The sequence below is a fragment of the Capsicum annuum genome, chromosome 3, assembly GCF_002878395.1.
Source record: "Capsicum annuum cultivar UCD-10X-F1 chromosome 3, UCD10Xv1.1, whole genome shotgun sequence".
Classification (NCBI taxonomy): Eukaryota; Viridiplantae; Streptophyta; class Magnoliopsida; order Solanales; family Solanaceae; genus Capsicum; species Capsicum annuum.
Window position 1 is genome coordinate 266,369,419 of NC_061113.1, and position 19,436 is coordinate 266,388,854.

Sequence of the window (19,436 nt, forward strand, 5' to 3'; positions counted from 1 at the left end):
GAATCATACGAACTTCAAATTGATGAAACTGGCGTTTACGTGGTACGTCTTCATTTCTTTGCTTTTTCTGACCTTTTCGATGCGAAGTTCAACGTTTCAGCTTCGGGTTTTTTGCTTCTGTCGAATTTTAGCATAACGACGAGAAACGTAACTTCCCCTGATATCAAAGAGTTTCTCCTCCCTGTTACCGGTCCTAATTTGAAAATCACCTTCATTCCTTTTCAAGAATTGTCGTCTTTCGCGTTTGTTAACGCCATAGAAGCTTTTTTAACTCCTCAACGCTTCATTGATGAACGTACCGCCTATGTAACTGCACAAGGAAAGAGTAATGATGGTACAGAGGATTTGTCCTCAAGGGGTTTAACTGTAATGCATAGGGTTAATGTTGGGGGTTCAAAAGTTACCCCCGAAAATGATACCATGAGGAGAAATTGGGTGACTGATGATGATTATTTGTCTGTCGCGAAAACAGCAAAGAAACATCCAATGTATAGTAATAAGCCTAAATATTACGATCCAGAACAAGGAGGGGCTACTGAATGTGATGCTCCTGATTCTGTTTATCAAACTGCCAAAGAAATGAACATAGATGTGGAGACTGCCAGTAACAACTTCTTTAACATAACTTGGCTTTTTCCTGTTAAGAGGAGTGCGACTTTTTTTGTACGCCTACATTTCTGTGACATCGTTAGTGCTAATCGGAATGATACGGTATTCAATGTGTATATATATGGCCTGTTTGGTCAGCCAATTATTCCATATCATAGGCATCCAGAATATGCAGCTCCTTTTTATGTTGATTTTGTGGTGGATTCAGATGGTTCTGGTTTTATGAATATCTCAGTTGGCCCTCGGAGTGATTCAAACAATAAAAATGCTTTTTTGAATGGGGTGGAAATCATGGAGCTGATTAATGGACAAGAGGAATGGGAAGAGGGGAATCGAAAAAACAACAGTTTGTTGATAATCGTCGGTTCTACAGTTGGTGGTGTGGTTCTCATCGTTGTTTCTCTGGTGGTTATCTTGTTTTGTTTGAAATCAAGAAAAGTTACAAAAGCTGTTGATAACTCCAGTTGGCCAATGGTATATGTTTATCCAGGAAGTACACAGAGTAGGACTACTGCAAGAACTCCACTGGGCAGTACTACTCCTGATATGAACCTTGGGTTAAAGATATCTTTTGCTGAGATTTTACATGCTACCAATAAGTTTGATCCCACATTTATGATCGGGGAGGGTGGTTTTGGGAAAGTTTACAAAGGAACTTTACACAATGGTGTTAAAGTGGCTGTGAAAAGAAGCGAGGCTGGAAATGGCCAGGGTCTTACGGAATTCCAAACTGAGATAACGGTCTTGTCCAAAATTCGCCATCAGCATCTTGTTTCATTGATTGGATACTGTGATGAAGGATACGAGATGATACTTGTTTATGAGTTCATGGAGAAGGGAACTTTGAGAGAGCATTTGTACAGTTCGAATGAAGACCTTGGTATGTCATCTTCACGGTCAGGATTATCGTGGGATCAAAGGCTTCAAATTTGTATTGGTGCAGCTGATGGTCTACTATACCTTCATACTGGTTTAAGTGAGCCAATTATTCACAGGGATATTAAGTCAACAAACATCCTTCTTGATGAACATTATACTGCCAAAGTTGCTGATTTTGGACTTTCCAAATCAGGTCCCCCTGAAGAAACACATATTGTTACTAATGTTAAAGGTAGCTTCGGTTATCTTGATCCCGAGTACATGAAATCAATGCTACTGACTCAAAAGTCTGATGTCTATTCTTTTGGAGTTGTACTTCTTGAAGTGCTTTGTGCTAGACCAGCTGTCGACGGTTTGCTTCCAAGAAATCAAATAAATTTGGCTGAATGGGGACTTACTTGGCTAAAAGAAAACCAGCTAGAGAAGATAATTGATCCATTTCTTGCAGGTAAAATTAACCCAAACTCCCTGAGGAAATTCGGGGAGACGACAGAGAAGTGCCTGCAAGAGAATGGCACTGATAGGCCTAGTATGATGGATGTGGTGTGGGACTTGAAATATGTTCTACAGCTTCAACACCCTGCAATGCCTCAAGAATCTCATGAAGATAGCACCACTGATGATTCATGGCAGTTGGCATTGCCCGGTATTAATCGCTTACCTTCTATAGATGCAAGCACAAGTTGTACTGTCAGCGGCGTATTTTCACAATTTAAGATGGATGAAGCCAGATGACTTTTGGCCTCGCTGTAATTCCTCCTCCTGTCTCATACAATTGTGCATCAAAACAATCGCTGTTCTGCATTTCATAACAGGCAAAATGCCTCTAAAATGCATCTGTATTAGTAGTTTTTTTAATAATGTTGATCATAAGGTCTTGATGTCGATTTTAATATTAAAGTCTGTTTATTCTCCTATAGTATCTGGTTTTGTTTTTTGCCGATTGTTTGGTCAATTTTTTTTATAAATTATATATATATATATAAATTTATATATATAACACCATAGGGGTAAAACAGTAACTTAGTTATCCTTATAAACCGATAATCCAATAAGCTAAAGCCGAAACTGAACCGTTTACCCAATAAATTTTTGGGAAAAGGACACCACGTAGCACTTTTGAAAAATAATGGCCCACGTTTCTGTTTTGGACAAAAGTAACACTTCGGCTGTTTTATATCCTATTTATTAGCCCTTTGTTTTAATAAGTCACACGCGCCTTTTATTTTAATAAGCCACACGCTAAATGATAAAGATTTTCAGTTGTCTTTACCTGAAAAAAAAGAAGAAATAACTGATACCTACCCTTTATTTTAATAAGCCAAACACGCTAAAGGATAAAGGTTTGCAGTTTTCCTTTTCCGAAAAAAAAGAAATAACTGATACCTACAGTTCTCTTACCTTTTTCGACTGTTCTTTCCGATTAGGGTTTTCCAACGTTTGTAGTGATGAAAATCAAGAAAAATGTCAGTATTGATACGAAATTAGCTAGTAAAGGTATAAGATATGATCCTAATTTCGTTGTTACTGCTGCTGATTTTAAAGATTTAACAAATCGTGATGTTCGATTGAAGGATTGGAAGAATGCTCATGGTAGTCCTAGTCGAATTACTAGGTCTCAAGGTAAATTAGTAGGTGATCCATCAATGACGAAACAAAAAAAATCAACTAAAAAAAAGGCATATACAGATGTGAGTGATGATTCAGATCTTGTTGTTATTCGGAAAAAAATAAAAAAAAATAAGTGATTCAAAAAAATGATGAAGATGATGGTAAGTATCTAAAGGAAAGGAGAAGATAAGTGTGAATAATGAAGGAGATACTCTTGTTCCTCCAAAAAAAAAAACATCTAAAGAAAAGGAGAAGATATCTGTGAACGATGAAGGAGATACTCTTGTTCCTCCAAAAAAATGAAAAAAAGGAATTGGTCAAATGACGGAGAAGATGATGCTAAACCATCCAAAAAGAAAAGTAAAAAAATTCCCTGGAAGAGAAAAATATCCAATTTAACTGATTTTGAGGTACATTGTTTGTGCTTTCTATGTATTAATTATGTCTGATAGATGTTCACTTTTTGTGTAGAATTTGTGTATGTTTGAAATATGTGTGTTATTGTTGTATATAATATGTGTCAGTGTTGTATATGAAATATATTGGCTAGTGATTTTTGTAAAATTTAATGTACATTGGCTGTATAACTAATTGTGTATCAGGATTGTATAAGAACTGTGTATAGTTTGAATATTTATATTGTAACTGTGTAAACTTGGCAAACACTATTGTAATGAATACTGTATGAGTAATGTATGTAGATTTTTGAAATATTTATACCAAAAAGTACACTTACGTATTGCCGGTTTGGGATTTGTTTCTTGGTCCATCTGATCATTATAAGTGTCAGCTCAGCATGCACACAAACTGTAATATTGTGACTGCCTTGAAATCTAAATTGTACAAGAAACAACTTGATTTGTTTAAGAATAGTTGCTTTGGGTATTTCTTATCTTTACCAAGTGTTTTTCTTCAAAATCAACTTATCCATGGAATGTTGCTTAGGGAACTTATTTGTGAGCGAGATGATGAAATATGGATTAAATTGAATAACACTAGGCTACGGTTTGACTTACAAGAGTTTGCTATAATTAGTGGCTTAAAATGTATTGGAAATTACAATAATGAGTTTGTTGTTACTAAAGAAAGTAAGCTGATGAAGTTGTATTTTCCAGAAAAATTTAAGGTCACAAAGCTTGATTTAGAAGAGTGTTTCATGGATAAAAAGTGGCAATGTGATGAAGATGTTTTACAAATTTCTATTTTATTCTTCATTTATTCCTTTATTTTTTTTTATGTTATAACTAAGAATGATTTCTTATTGGTTGAATCTGGGAACTATGAAACATTTTCTTGGGAAAATTATGTTTTCGTCTGATGTTGGAGTCAATGAAGTCTGAGTCAATGAAGTCTAAGGTTTATCAGTGAAAAACTATGTGTCGTTGTGCTGGTTTTCCTCTAGCATTTCAGTGTTGGTTTTATGAATGTTGTTCTTATGCCAATGACGATCTTGCTGATCGAGTGGGTGATGGTGTGCCACGTATACTGAATTGGTTTGTAAAGTATAGACCAACATACAAGGAGGTTAAGTCTGCATTTTTTTATATTAGGCAAGAGCAGGTACATCGTTGCTTTAAATTGTCATTTATACATGTTATGTTAAATTGTTATGTGCTTCTTAAATGTCGAGTGTTGTTTTGTATGTGCAGGTTGTGTTGCGTAACATTACGCCGACAGTTCTTGAAAAAACAATCCTTCAATTACCTGATTTCAAACCTGTGGATGTGGTTGTGCACTCTGTTGATTTGCCTAGCACTAGTAAACAAGAATGTAGTCAGTCAAGCTCAGATAATGAATTGGCACTTTTGAGAAGTGATGTTAAAATGGTATGTCGAAGATTTTTATTAATATTTGTATGTTTTTGTTAATTGATGTTTTGACTTTTTCCTTTTATGTTTAGTTAACGGAAAAGGTTTTCTCGATGGAGAAGTGTATGAAATCCTCATTTGAATTGATTTTTTGAGTTCTAGATATAAAGAATGAGCCTAAGGTATTCTTTTCCTGAATTTTTTAACAAAACTTATATACACTATTGTACTTATTTTACAAAGTTTTTTTTTACAGGTTGGTACATCAATTGGTGATAACGATGGTGACAACTCAAATGAAAAAGACGATGAGACACCTAATGTTGGTGGTATAGGTGATGATCAAGTTAATGATCCACCTAATGTGGGACAAGAAAATGATGTTGTACCGGAAGTGGATCATATAAGTGACAATTTGATGGATGATGTAGGGAAAACAATAGATTGTGTAGGTGGTGACGTATTTGGGCATTTGGTGGATGACGTTGGAGAGAAAGTTAATTTTGTAGGTGATTGTGTAGTTGGTCATGTCGTTGTTGATTCTGCGGCTGAAATGTTTAAGGATGGTGCTTGGGAGAATTTTTCAAATTTTAATTTTTTGAAGTTCACACAAAACTCAGGTGAAAATAAGGATATACGGGAGGGTAGAAATAGTCAGGTTGATAGTGATTGGTCTAATTTTATTGATTTTGAAGTGTCTAAATTTACTCAACCTTTTCGTGATAAAAAATACAAAAAGAAAGTGATGTGGCAGTGCTTAGCCAAAATGAGCTTGACTGGTCAGAAATTCCAGACGCTGATATTTCTAAGTTCACTCAACCCGATAAGAGTGTTGCAAGAACTGATGCAACTGATTTAGTATGTGATAATGTTAGAAAGGTTGATGCAACTGCAAGTGATAATGTTAAAGGTATTGAGGAAAACATGGTGGTTGCGTCTGTTATGTTGGATGAAACACCTGCTATTCCTCGCCGATTACGTAAGCCAGCGGCAGTATGTGAATCACCATTTTTGTCAAAATTTGATTTTGGGAGTAAATTCTCTAAATAGTCACCCATGTTAAGGAATTTGCCTTATAATATCATTTTTGTTTCTTTTAGGACCATAATGTCACCCACCTATTCCTATTTTTCTCAAAATATACTTGACATAATATCAACATCATTCTTTCTCCTAATAGGATGCCATGTCACATATGCCATGTCACATTTTTCTTTTTTAATAATAAATTTTTTAACTTTTTAAACCACCGATCTTTTAACCGAGAAGAAGATTACAAAAAGGCATATTTTTCTCTCCGAAAAAGTTTTCTAGGGTTCTGAGACAACTTCTAACATGGAATTCTTTGGTTCTTTGAGGAAATTGTGGATTCTTCAATGAATAAATTAATGAATTTGCAGAATGGATTGTATACCTACCCTCTGTATACCTTTGATGTTGACCAAAGAGATCTTCACGAGGTAAAATTCAATCTTTATTTTCAATCTTTGAAGTTTAAATTGTGAAATAATTTGAATACTCAATGTGGTATTGGAGTAATTTTTTTAAAATTTAGAATTTTTTTTGCTTGTTTTTGAATGAGATATTTTGTTGTTTGAATCTACGTTATGTGTTTGTGTCTATAGTCTGTATAGAACATGGGAAGCATCTACTCTTAAGGGGTTATTTGGTTGAGAATAACTAGAATAAGTTATTCTGGGATAACTAATCTAATGATTAGTTATTCCACATAGGTGATAACTAATTCCATCACTTAAATAATTTCTGGACTAAGTAATGCCTTCATCCAAACGTAGGATAAGTAATCCTGCATTTTATTCCAAAACTATTGCACCTTATACCTCTAATGTCTATAAATTTCTTGCATCTCTATGTGCTCAAAAAGGTTGTTGACGCTTCTTCAAATCAATCTCCAGATCAGTCAAAGAACAAGCTGAAAATAGTGATTTATGGGATTATTCTAAATTTTATCATCCAGAAATTTGGGTAGATTCACAAATGGATTTGAACTTAACAAGGCAGTCAACTAGAACTCACGTAATGAATTCTTGATTTGTTTTTTTTTTTTTCACTTAATTTATTGCAAAGTTATGATTTTTTTTCCCATTAGTTTCATTGCTTAATTGTATTTTTTTCCTCTATTGTTGGCTTAGGGAGGTGTACATGTTGAATCTGTTGATTGACCTTCTTTTACAGCAAAGAAAGGAATCCATTTTGAAAGAGAAGTCATGAAGAATTATGTAGTTTTGTTGAAGAAGAAGAAGAGAAACTTTAGTAAAATATAGGGATTATGCATTCATTTTTTTTGTTAGTTATGTGAAACAATTATTTAGACACGTTATGTGTTTTCTTTTGCTAAAATCTCTGTGGTCATATTATGGTGTGGTACAGTGTGATGTTGCCACTTGCCTATAAAATATTATTTAGCTGTAAATTATAGCAAGTTATGACACTTTTTTAAAGTATTGATGCTAAAATTTGTTATTTTGAAGGCCAAATTTGTTTGTGCATATAGTTTGGTAAGGTAGTGAAGAAAATTTGCTATTATGTTTTGTCTTCCTGATTAGCTCCAAGGAACTAATTTGATTTTTTTTTGGATAAGAGAAAGGCTAAATTTTTGTATGAACAGAATTTGACGTTCATGCAAATACTCGTGAATGAAATCGAGAATAAAGATTTTCGTTATGAAATTGAAGTAACTACATTCTCGTACAGAAAATAATATATTGGACTACTGAAAGTATAACAACATGTACACTTATTCACCGTTGCAGCTTCGAAATCTTCAAAAGTTAGGTAAATGCTTTGATTGAATATGTAAAAGAAGTTGTTTATTCAAAATTAGGTAAATGTTTTGATTGAATATGTAAAAGAAGTTGTTGCTTATAGAGACATAAACACTCTTTTATGTATTGTTAAAAAAAAAAATAATGTGACATGGCATTCTATTAGGAGAGAGAAGAATGTTGGTATTGTGTCAAGTATATTTTGAGGGAAATTTGAATAGTTGGGTGATATTGTGGTCCTAAAAAAAACAGAAGTGATATTATTAGGCAAATTCCCAAACATGGGTGATTATTTAGGGAATTTACTCCAAAGTTGAAGGCCAATCATCTAAGCGTGTAGACAATTCTCAGCCAAGTAACCGTGTTTTGTCTATAAAACATCCTTTTGTGAAGAGTATTACAGAGCGAATTGATGATATGAAAGTGACATTACAGTTTAACAGGTTTGTTGCGAGATTGTGACGCGTTAAACTGATGTAAGTTTCTCTTTGTAGTTTCTTTTTGTTTTACTTTATTTTATCATACATTATAATTTTTGTAACATTTTTTCCAGCCCTGTTTATTCAGATTCTATCAATTCTGTCCCAAAATATTTTGACTATGGAGTTGATACTGTTAAAATGAAACAGTGGTTCTTCACATTGGTATATCCAGGAGTACCCTTAACCGATTCAGTAAGTAATGAATTTGTTAGTTAAGTAGGTTATATATCTTTTATTTTTGTACTTGATAGTGATAATCTAATTCGAATACTGAAATTTTGTATATTATGCATGTTATATAAGTTCTATGTGTCACACCTTTTTTTTTTCACTCCCCAAAAGAATTAATTTTTAAGTTTTGAAAGGTTTTTATTATTAAAGTGACAAAAGATGAAAATTGTTTTGAAAAAGGATTCATTAGTTTCAAAACTCAGAGTCGCCACTTGGCATAAATCAGGTGTGCCCAGTCACCCGTGGATATCCTTTTTCAAAATGATTTTGACTCTATAAAATTGATCCGCGAATAGAGATTCCAGCTAAGGAATTCTGTTGACCGAGGGGAAGGTGTTAGGCACCCCTCGATCCCGTGGTTCGACCACGGTCACTTGGTGAAGTATATCGGCTAATTTGGACACTCTAAATGTATAAACCACACCAAACATAAATAAAACGATCAATCAAGCAAACGAATCCAAAAATAATGTACAGTCCAATTATACAGTCCAAAATAGAAAAAGAATGCGAAAATGTAAATCTTATTCTACCCTACACTAATTTTATACTACGCTCCCATGCTACCCGATGCCTCGGACCTTCATCACGAACGTCCTCCAAATACAAAATACTTCGGGGCATTCCCCGACAAATAAATACAAGTGATCGCGGGGCATTCCCCGATTAAATGAATACATTTCTAAATGCAAGAACTAAAACCAAACCGTTCAACTCAAATTCCACACTCAAACATTCAATAAGAAAACTTATTCCAAAATTTTTGCTTACCCGAACCAACATTCGCCTATCTATTTCAACATATCATAATTTTATCACATTCCAACAATATTCATGCTCATTATGAATTAAACAAAACAACAATAAACCAAAGCTAATCTAAATTCATCTTTTTTTATCAATTTCTCAATTCATCCCCCAAATCCATTTTTAACCACATTATTAAACCAGTTCGACTATCAAATCACTTTTCAAAATCCGAAACCAACAACACATACCCCAATGAAGATTCAAATATTTAAGAATACCAATCATTCATATCCACAACAACAATTAACCTTTTGCTCTAAATATTCAAAACCGCACCACAAAATTACGATATTAACCAACTTCGATATAATAGAAAAGTAGAGTTGAGAGATGGACCTTTGAAGAATAGATTTCATTGATAATAAAATCAAGAAAGACTGGACTATAGAATTCCTAATAGAACCTCAACAATGACGAACTCTAACTCCGTATTGAAAAATTTGAGACCCAAAATTGAAACTCCATAAATCCAATCGAACCCGAAAATTGACATTGTTCATGGTACTATTCACAACAATGTTTACGTACTGTTCACAACACTGTTTGTGTACTGTTCACAGCACTATTCACAGCACTTTTCACGATATTGTTTCTCTCTCGATTTTTTCTCTCACGCGATTCTCTCTTCTCTCCCTCAGTTTTTTTTGTTCTTCTTATGAGGAAGATGATTTGACGATTGTTGTTATTGTGGAGAAGATAACCATGAAAAATGAGCCTCCCTTTTCCCCTTTTAGAATTTTCCCTTTATATATTTTTTATTTGGTTTTTCTTTTTTTTATTTATTATCCTATGGGGGGGCAGATATCTGATGGCTTGTGGGAATAAGTGTATGGCATGTGAAAAAGTTAGTGTGGCATGCGGAAAGATGAAGGTGACGTGTGGAAGAATGAGTAGGGCGTGTGTCTTTTGTATGTATCCAATGAAAAATGAAAAGTGAGGTGTTGAGGTGGCATAGTGAGGTGACAAAGATGCTATGTATTTAATTATTTTCAATTCTTTTTTTGGGGGAGAAATTATCAATTAAACAAAAGTATGGTAAGGTGAATAAAATAAAAATAAAATAAATAAAATAAAATAAAAAATGATTAAAATATTTCCGAGAAAGGACAAAATTACGTGTCTACACTATGCATTATTTATGTAGTACTTTATGTGCAATTTATATGCAGCACTTTATATGCAATGTATATACAGGTCCTATGCAATGTTTACACAGTAGGTACATAGTTTAAATGCAGTAGTTGCTATTTAGTATATAGAGGTCCTACACAGTAGGTACACAGTTTGTATGCAATAGTTGATATGATGCATGTTATATAAGTAGCTTGTATTTATAAGATTTAAATTAGTGTTTTGTATTCATTTTTAGCATTTTAATGTGATTTTGTTGTTTGTATTTTCAACATATTGATGTTATCTTTTACTATTTGCGAAAGAAGTCAAAATACGGGTCTGTTTGTGATTCAATTAAATTTACAACCACTGATTGTTGGTTTAAGTGCTTGATTCAGACTTTGTATAAGCGTTTTGTGGAGAACAATAGAGATGTAATACTTATCACTCAAGAATATCAAATCGTTGAGTACATGCTTGTATTTTTTATGAGATGCAACATCCCATGGAATAACATTGACAATGTTCTTTTCCCAATTAATCTTGCTGAGGAGTTTCACTGGATTTTGGTGAGACTATCTTTTAAAGATCAGTGCATATATGTGTATGATTCAATGCATGGTGCAAGGCATGCCGTTTGTGTTTAGAAATCAGTTGCAGCGTATTTAGAATTAATTCCACACTTTCTTTCTTGTATTGAATTTTGGAAAAGTAGGAGCGATGGACTTTCAATAGCTGATTCTTTTGATATTCGTATTTATGATGGACTTCCTACTCAAGCTAACACGTAATATATTGAATGCACATTCAATTTCTCATTTTTACATACTTTTTTGTCAATTATACTGATGATGTATTATGTTTTCAGGGACGGTGGTGTATTTATTGCTGCCTTTGCTGAGTATTTGCTTGATGGTCTTGAAATTTCTAATCATCTAGATGATATTGATGCTATTCGTATTCGATATGGTGTGTTGTTGTGGGATTATGGAAAGAAGAAATAAAGACAATGTGCAGTTAGTGAAGATGAATCTACTGGTCGATTGTTGAGGAAAAATGATGGGGTGCAGCAAATTTAGTTAGAAATGCCTTTGAAGCATAGATGTGAAATATGTTTTTAGTGTTGAAATGCTTAGGGTTGTTTTTGTTTTGTGTTGATATACTGAGAGATTCTTATCATGAAATGTTATGTTGAATACTATATGTTTTGGTAATTGATACAATTCTGTACAATTGATGCTGAAATGTTAGCTTATGTTGATCACAGTTGATATGCAGTACATATGTAATATTTATTCAGTTCCTATACAGTTGTTGCATAGTTTCAACACACTATTTCTACAATTTCATATATTTATCTCAACCAGATATAGAACTTATATATTGTTGTAATAAAGTAGTTATATAGTTTATACAAGTGGTTATATTCAAAATACAGAGGTGTTATGCATTCGTTAATTAATTCGAAGATAAATACTAATTGTTATATATATTCAAACTGTATATAGATATTATACGTGATTGACACAGATGATATACTATTTTTTAGACGTTGTAGCCAAAAAATTACACTCCCCCAGCTCAGAGGAGTTGATTAGTGCATTTCATGAAAGAATCTGGCTAAATGAAACACCATAATTCACAACTTTCTATAAGAGTAGAAATGAAATTGAAATTGAAAGCAATATTCTATAAACTGAAAGTGTTGCATTTGAATTAAAATAATATTATTGCTATTACATTGCTATGACAAGAATAGTCTTTTTTCAAGGAAAAAAATGAGAAAGATAAAAGTGTTCTTGCATCACTTTATATGCAGTTAATATGTAGTGTATATACAGGTCCTATGCAGTGGTTACACAGTAGGTATACAGTTTAAATGCAATAGTTGATATGCAGTATATATGTAATATTTATTCAATTCCTATACAGTTGTTACACAGTTTAAGCACACTATTTATACAATTTTATACGTTTATTTCAACCAAATATAAAACTTATATATTGTTGTAATAAAGTAGTTATATAGTTTATAAAAGTAGTTATATTCAAAATATAGAGATGCTATGTATTTGTTAATTAATTAAAAAGACAAATACTAGTACTTATATATATTCAAACTGTATATAGGTATTATACATGGTTGACACAGATGATACGCAGTTTTTCTAGGCATTGTAGCAGAAAATTTACACTCCTCCAAATCACAGGAGTTAAATAATGCACCTCAACAAATAATGTGGCTAAATGAAACACCATAATGCACATATTTCTATAAGAGTAGAAATGAAATTGAAATTGAAACCAATATTCTATAAAACTGAAAGTGTTGCATTTGAAGTAAAATAATATTGTTGCTATTACATTGCTATGAAAAGAATAATCTTTTTTCAAGGAAAAAAATGAAAAAGATAAAAGTTTTCTTGCAGCAGCATCCTATTAGATTCTTGTTGGAACATTTCCACATGTTCTTCGATTGTGTCCTGTTTTTCCACAGCGCCCACATGAAATTTGTTGCTTAAGTAGTCCATAATATCCTTTCCTTAATTGTTCTTTTTTGATCTTTCTGATTTTGATTTCCAAATTGGTTGCAGTATTATATTAGCTGATATCTCTGGTAGAATGTGCCAAACTGTTTCATCAGGAAGTGGTATAACTGAAAGATCATTTGCTTTCAAGAAGTTTTCTCTTGTGTAATATGAAGCACAATAGCTTTGTAAGTTCATATGCGTGTAAGTTAGCACCGCCATAGCATGTGGACAAAGTATGCCATCTACTTGAAATTGTAGGCAGGAGCATTTTTTTCACGCATGCAAACAATGTTTCGTTTTTCAGTTTCATCAATGACTACATAAGAATAGTGAGTAGAACCCATCACCTGCAATGTACAAATATATTAGTAAATAGTGTGCACATTAGAATATGTAAGTGTCTATGAAATAGAAATAAGAAGTAATACCTTCATTTTAGCTGACAGAATGAGATTTTTTCTCATTATTATATTGTATTTATTTTTCAGTTCTATAAAAGTTGCTTCTGAATGCTCTCTAAGTTCATTATTCCATCTCATGATCAGATCCATTATAAATTGTAGGAATTTTTTAATTGGCAGGTCTCTTGCATCTCTATTTGCTGAATTTAGGGACTCTGCGATGTTTGAAGTCATGAACATCGACCTGTTGACATGGGAATAAGCTATGGACCATTTTTCATAGCCTATATCAAACAAATACTCCTTCACCCTATTATCGATTTTGTTTATGTCTTCCATAAGCCGATCAAAGTCTGTCTTTATGTATGTTCTGACCATTGTAAAAAAGATCCCCTTTAATTGCTTTTGATTCTTCTTAAACCTACCCTTGATGTTGTTCCATAGATGGTAGATGCATAAACAGTGAGCCACATTTGGATATACAAGTGCAACAAATTTTAATATGTTGTCATGCCTATCAGATACTATGCACATGCCTTCTCTTTCACCAAAAGCAGTGTTAAACAAGCGAAAAAAACCATTCCTATAAAGCATCATTTTTAGAATCAACAACAGCATATTCTAGTGGCAAATATGTCCTGATTAAACAAGTGGGAAAGTGTCTATCAGTGCATGCCAGTATATACATAATTTTGTCTAAAAATATTTCATAAAACTCACATACTGCATCCAACACACTAGCAGACAACATTGTTCCCTTGTATACAGATTTCAGAAAAATTTCATCAACAACAATACTAGGCATACAATTTCTCCAACCCCTAATTGATGTGCTCAATGCGACAAAAGCATATAAAAAGTGATTGTCCTCCGTTTTGTATAGCCTTGTGCATGATCCAGGATTTATGGTGTTTACCATGTATAGGTAAGCTGGAAATTTAGCATAAGATTTACGCAAGGAACCTCTGACCAGTTCAAGTGCTTTTTCTTTGACTCTATATGTTTTTTTGTAGTTCATCCTAATTCGGTACAAGTTTCTCATTTCTTTCATGATCTCTGCTGGAGTGTATGTTGACTTTAGATTTAGAAAGTTGTGCTTCACCGTTTTAGCGATGGTTAAAGAAGTAGCATGCCGTTGTGAAAGCATTCTGTCCGCAATTGGACATGTGATCATCGATAAATTTTGTCACTATGAAAATTTTTGAATTTTGTTGACTTGAAGATCTAAAAGTCCTATTGCATCTCTGATTGATACACTTAAGATAGTACCTAGATACATTTATATACAATAAATGTATATGCAGTACAGAGTTCATATCCAATATATATGCAGGTGCTATAAAAAAATTACACAGTTCATATGCAGTACATATACAGGTCCTATATAACAGTTACACAGTCTGTACACAGGTCATGTGCAATTTATATACAGGTCCTATTCAGTAGTTGCAATATTATATGCAGTATTTATGCAACTTTATACCTATATTCTAACAAAATATAAAACTTACACATTGTTGACACAGGTCATATAAAGTAGTTATATAGTTTAATATTCAATATATATGCAGGTGCTATACAGAAATTACACAGTTCATATGCAGTGCTATATATGCAGTACATATACAGGTCCTATATAACAGTTACACACTCTGTACACAAGTCATATGCAGTTTATATACAGGTTCTATACAGTAGTTGCAATATTATATGCAGTATTTATGCAACTTTATACCTATATTCCAACAAAATATAAAACTTATATATTCTTGACACAGGTCATATAAAGTAGTTATATAGTTTATACCTTGATGATGATGATCTTTTCATCTTAAATTGAAATCTCTCACGGATTGCATAATGTTTCATCACACTTGATATTGTATTTTTATCCCAGTACAGCTGCTCTTCTTCAACATCTCTATGAAGTGGATCCTTTATTATCGATTCGAACTGTTCTTCCATTTCTTCCTCAGAAAAATTATCTTCAATTGTATAATCAGAAATAGGTATCGGATGAACTTGAATAGCAGTCGGAGATGTTTCGATCAAATTTCCAATTGAGGATTCTCCATTTTCAAATGTGTTTTGTAGTGTTATACAAAATGGAAATTCATTTATATTCAAATTTTTGTTAATCATCTCCATATAAAGTCTAACACTCATATCATTGTAAATAGTCATAGATCCATTCTTTTCAATGTATTTTATTGTCATTAAACCAGAATTTTTCTCTAGATTCAACTGCTTATACAGTTCATCAACAAAATATTCGTACCTGCAATTCGAATTCAAAAGTACTCCATTGATTGTAAACTTTTCAAACTATACATCACTTAACCACTCTCCTCCGTATTTTAACATAATTGGAACTAAAACTGAACTTGAAGCCATAATTTCGTATCAACTGAAGCTAATTGTAAATGAAAAAAAAACTTTATGAAGCTAATTGACGGAGGATTTTGTATATTTATATACAATTTATGAAGGTATTTTAAGGTAATATGGTGTATCTAAAAGAGGAACTGTGAGGTTTTAATAGAAAGAAATCCTGAGGTAAAATTAGGGAAGAAAAGTGTGAGTTTCAATTGAAAAGGAAAGAAATATATTACGCGATTTTTGCGGCTTTTTAGCGGTGATTAGAAGGTGGTTAGATATGGAATTATTTTAACGGCTATTAACTGGAAATTAAAAACAAGGGCAATTTTTGTGGAATAAGTTTTATGAGAAGGGTTATTTTTGTCCTTCTTCCTAAATTTTTTTAGGGAACCAATAAAAAATCGTTAGCCCAATAACCCAATAATATTTTTATCGATCGATTCCGTTTTTTCACACCCCTACTCAATATAGATCTTCTTCCCCAACTTAATTTTTTGCTTTTCCAATTTGAGCACTAAATACAACAAAACCGAAAAAATAGAATCACTCCAATTCTTTTGAAAGTCGTTTAAACCTTGATAAAAATCCAGTCAAGTGCTATTACCTAGCCTGTTAGACTCATGCCATGTGGATCATACACTGATTGTGATTTTTTTCAAATCTTACACTTCATAAAAAAATAAAAATGATAAAAATAATACTAACTACATCCATCAAAAAGTAATCTACGTTTCTTCACCTTTTTTCCCCCATGTATTTCTTTCTTTTAAATGCATATTGAAGCACAAAGTTCATTCTTTTAAGACTAATTCAACTCCCAAAATATAAATTTTGTCAATTAAAGTGAATGATGTAAGGATAACAATTTACTCAAAGTGTACCAGATTAGCAAACATGGCCATGCTCTAGAGCAGATTGTTAAGGTGAAACATATCTAGATCATATAAGTTGGAAATATTATAAATGTAATTAAGTGGAATACTGCTTCTACTCAACTTAATTGGACATTTAGGACACATATATATGATGTTATTCCTATTTCCATTTTCAATAAACATTACTTGCAGCATAGCATAACGTTTTGATTAAGTATTGAACTTTCATTGTGTTTTAGATATTAGATTTGTTCATTTTGTAGCTTGAGTAGACATTGTGATTGATGATTATTTGGATCTTTGCAATCTTGTGAGAAGAACTTTGTTTGTGTATTCAATTAGTAAAATAAAAATAAAAATTGAGTACTACTCATGGATAGTCAGCTGGTGCATTTTGCTTTATTATGCACTTATAAGGTAGAAAGTATTAAAAGGAAAAAAAAAAAAGAAAGACGAAGAAATATGGGTTAGTTTTAATTAGTTGAATCTCGTCGATTAATCCGTGTATTTACATTTTTTAGATTTTAAATCCTCTTAGTAAAATCATAACTCCGCTACTGTGTTGCAAACTTATAAAGAACTACTCCATATGAGCTCAATGTGAATAAGGATGGATGACAATAGAATTACTGCAAACTTAAGGGACCATTTGATTAAAAAGAATGAATAAAACAATAGAGTAATTATGAAGTTTTTTGTTTGTCACATTTTTTACATCGTAGATTTTGGATCAGATTTAAAGAATTTATCTGAATATAAATTTGAATCAAATTTTGATAATATATGTTCACAAGAAAGTCATTAGGCATACATATACAAACAAAAAACACATGATCTTCGTTAGGTGGACTAGAAGGTAAAATACGCCTCCCATAACACCACTTTTTTTTACAGTGTGTCACTATTCTTTTACAAATCATTTTATGAGAAATAAAACCTTTCCTAGCAATTCCTCCATTGACAAATCAAGTTAGGCACCTAATAATATACTTCATTGTTTAATAAGAAAAGGAAAAGAGAACTTCGATTTGCTACTGATGCACTCATCGTAGAGATTTGAATAATCATAAGCGCGTGAATGAGTAAGTTAATAAAAGTATATTTTTATTTTTTACAAATGTTCGGGTAATTCTCATAAGGATAAGTTAGAGCGGTGAGATATTTATATGCGCATTTTACATGGATACAAAAGATGTTTAAAAAGCTCGTAATTTGTATGCAACAATAAAATTGATTTATTCAAATACCAGGATATTGACATTGTCGTAGTATGAACCAACAAATATATAAAGGGGTTTTGGGGTTCTGCAGTGGATTTTTAAGACGATGAAAGATATTTTAGTCTTAAAATGATAAAGGTATTTTTGTCATTTGCTATATTAAATTCGGCAATATTTAATGCTCATATTCTTATTCCACATTCTATCTCGTGTACAATAATATTTCCTCCTTTTCACAATAAGTGAATTGTTGGAATATTTTGTAGTGTTCAAAATAATTGAATTGTTCACAATTCAAGATAGATGTTGAATATTTTTTTCAAATTTACCCTTCATTAATTAAAATTTTAAGGTTGAGTTCCAAGGACTTGATTTTTTTGAAAATTTCTTAGTACATTAATGTGGTTTAACTTTCTATTGAAAGAGTACTTTATATCTTTTCATTTTTCATTCGACTTTCTATCAATTTTGAAGAAAAAATTGAAAGCTATATCTAAATTTTAAAGTTATTTTACCTCCAAAAATTTGTTAGAAGTGCCAATTTTAAGATTTTTAAGATTGAAATGGACCAAAAATTTTATCTCCAAAAGCTAAACGTATCTAGAAGGAGTAATATGTTTAGTAGTAATTCTAAGAGTCTTTTATTGGATTCTGTATTAGAAATAAATGAATGAATTAAATAAGTATCGAGAGTAAGTATGATCATTGTTAAGGTTTTAGAATTTGAAGGGTGAAAATGAAAAAAAAAACATCATAAATTAATGTCTTTGTTATTTTCTTGATATGTGTGTCAAAATTTAACAATTCACTTATTAGGCAACGGAGGAAGTAATAAATTTCCACATTAAATAAATTATACAAATATATTATGTACGACGAAATGGGAAAACATAACTAAACAAAATATCTACATCAACTCTTCCTAGAAAACCAATCAATTATTAGCTTATGCTGATTTAATTTTAATGAAAGGATTAGCTCCCTTCAAACTCTAATCAAACAGGCCTTAATTAAGGAGTCGTTGGATTTTTAAAAATAAGTTGTGGTTAGATTAGTAATGTATTAATTGTTCGTGTAGTGACTAAATAGTTTAATCCTTGCATTACTAATTAACATACCTATTTTGTAGTATTTTCTATTATGTTATATGTATAAAATAATTTTTCATTCGTATTTAAATATATGGTGTTTTTAGGATGGACACATTCCTTAAGAAACTATTCGTTCTTAGAAAACAAAGAGTATTTTTACTTACTCTTTAATAAATATCTTGAAAAATATATAATTTTTTAATAGTTTCTTGATTATATCAAAACTCTCTATATTTATAGAAGGGTAAAGTTGAAAGATCATCATTTATATCCGATTGATTATAAAACACCACTTACTTAAAAGCAATGAAAGTATAGAGATTTTAGCATAATTTAATGCAGACATTATTTAGTATATAACGACAACTAAATATTATATCTTTGCTACATGCATGTGTAAGTATGAACAAATTAAATTCTTACAGTGAATTGCAAATGACTCATTAAGTCACTTATAATTTGTTTTATGGTATTTATCATTTGAATAACTGTGATAATTCTAGAACCAATATATGCAATAAAATTAAACTTTTAGAAGGATATATTTATTAAATAAAAGATTGATGTGGGTTATGCCCATTTTTGTGACGTTTCACGAAAACTAGATGGA

At 31.8% G+C, this 19,436-nt stretch overlaps 1 protein-coding gene and 1 long non-coding RNA gene across 3 annotated transcripts; both read left to right on the forward strand.

Moving 5' to 3' along the window:
• On the forward strand, nucleotides 1-2,403 carry LOC107861866 (probable receptor-like protein kinase At5g24010; the record flags this gene model as incomplete). Its single annotated transcript, XM_016707241.2, is given in 1 exon segment — nucleotides 1-2,403. A coding segment is annotated over 1 exon segment (2,223 nt), but the record flags the coding sequence as incomplete, so codon positions are not given.
• Nucleotides 2,404-6,229: 3,826 nt separating this feature from the next.
• On the forward strand, nucleotides 6,230-7,454 carry LOC124897256. 2 transcript variants are annotated; one of them, XR_007053985.1, is made up of 2 exons: nucleotides 6,230-6,367; nucleotides 7,061-7,454. It is a non-coding gene; the product is annotated as an uncharacterized LOC124897256 (long non-coding RNA). The 2 variants fall into 2 exon arrangements; XR_007053984.1 differs by lacking the exon at nucleotides 6,230-6,367 and adding an exon at nucleotides 6,493-6,944.
• The last annotated feature ends 11,982 nt before the right edge of the window (nucleotides 7,455-19,436 follow it).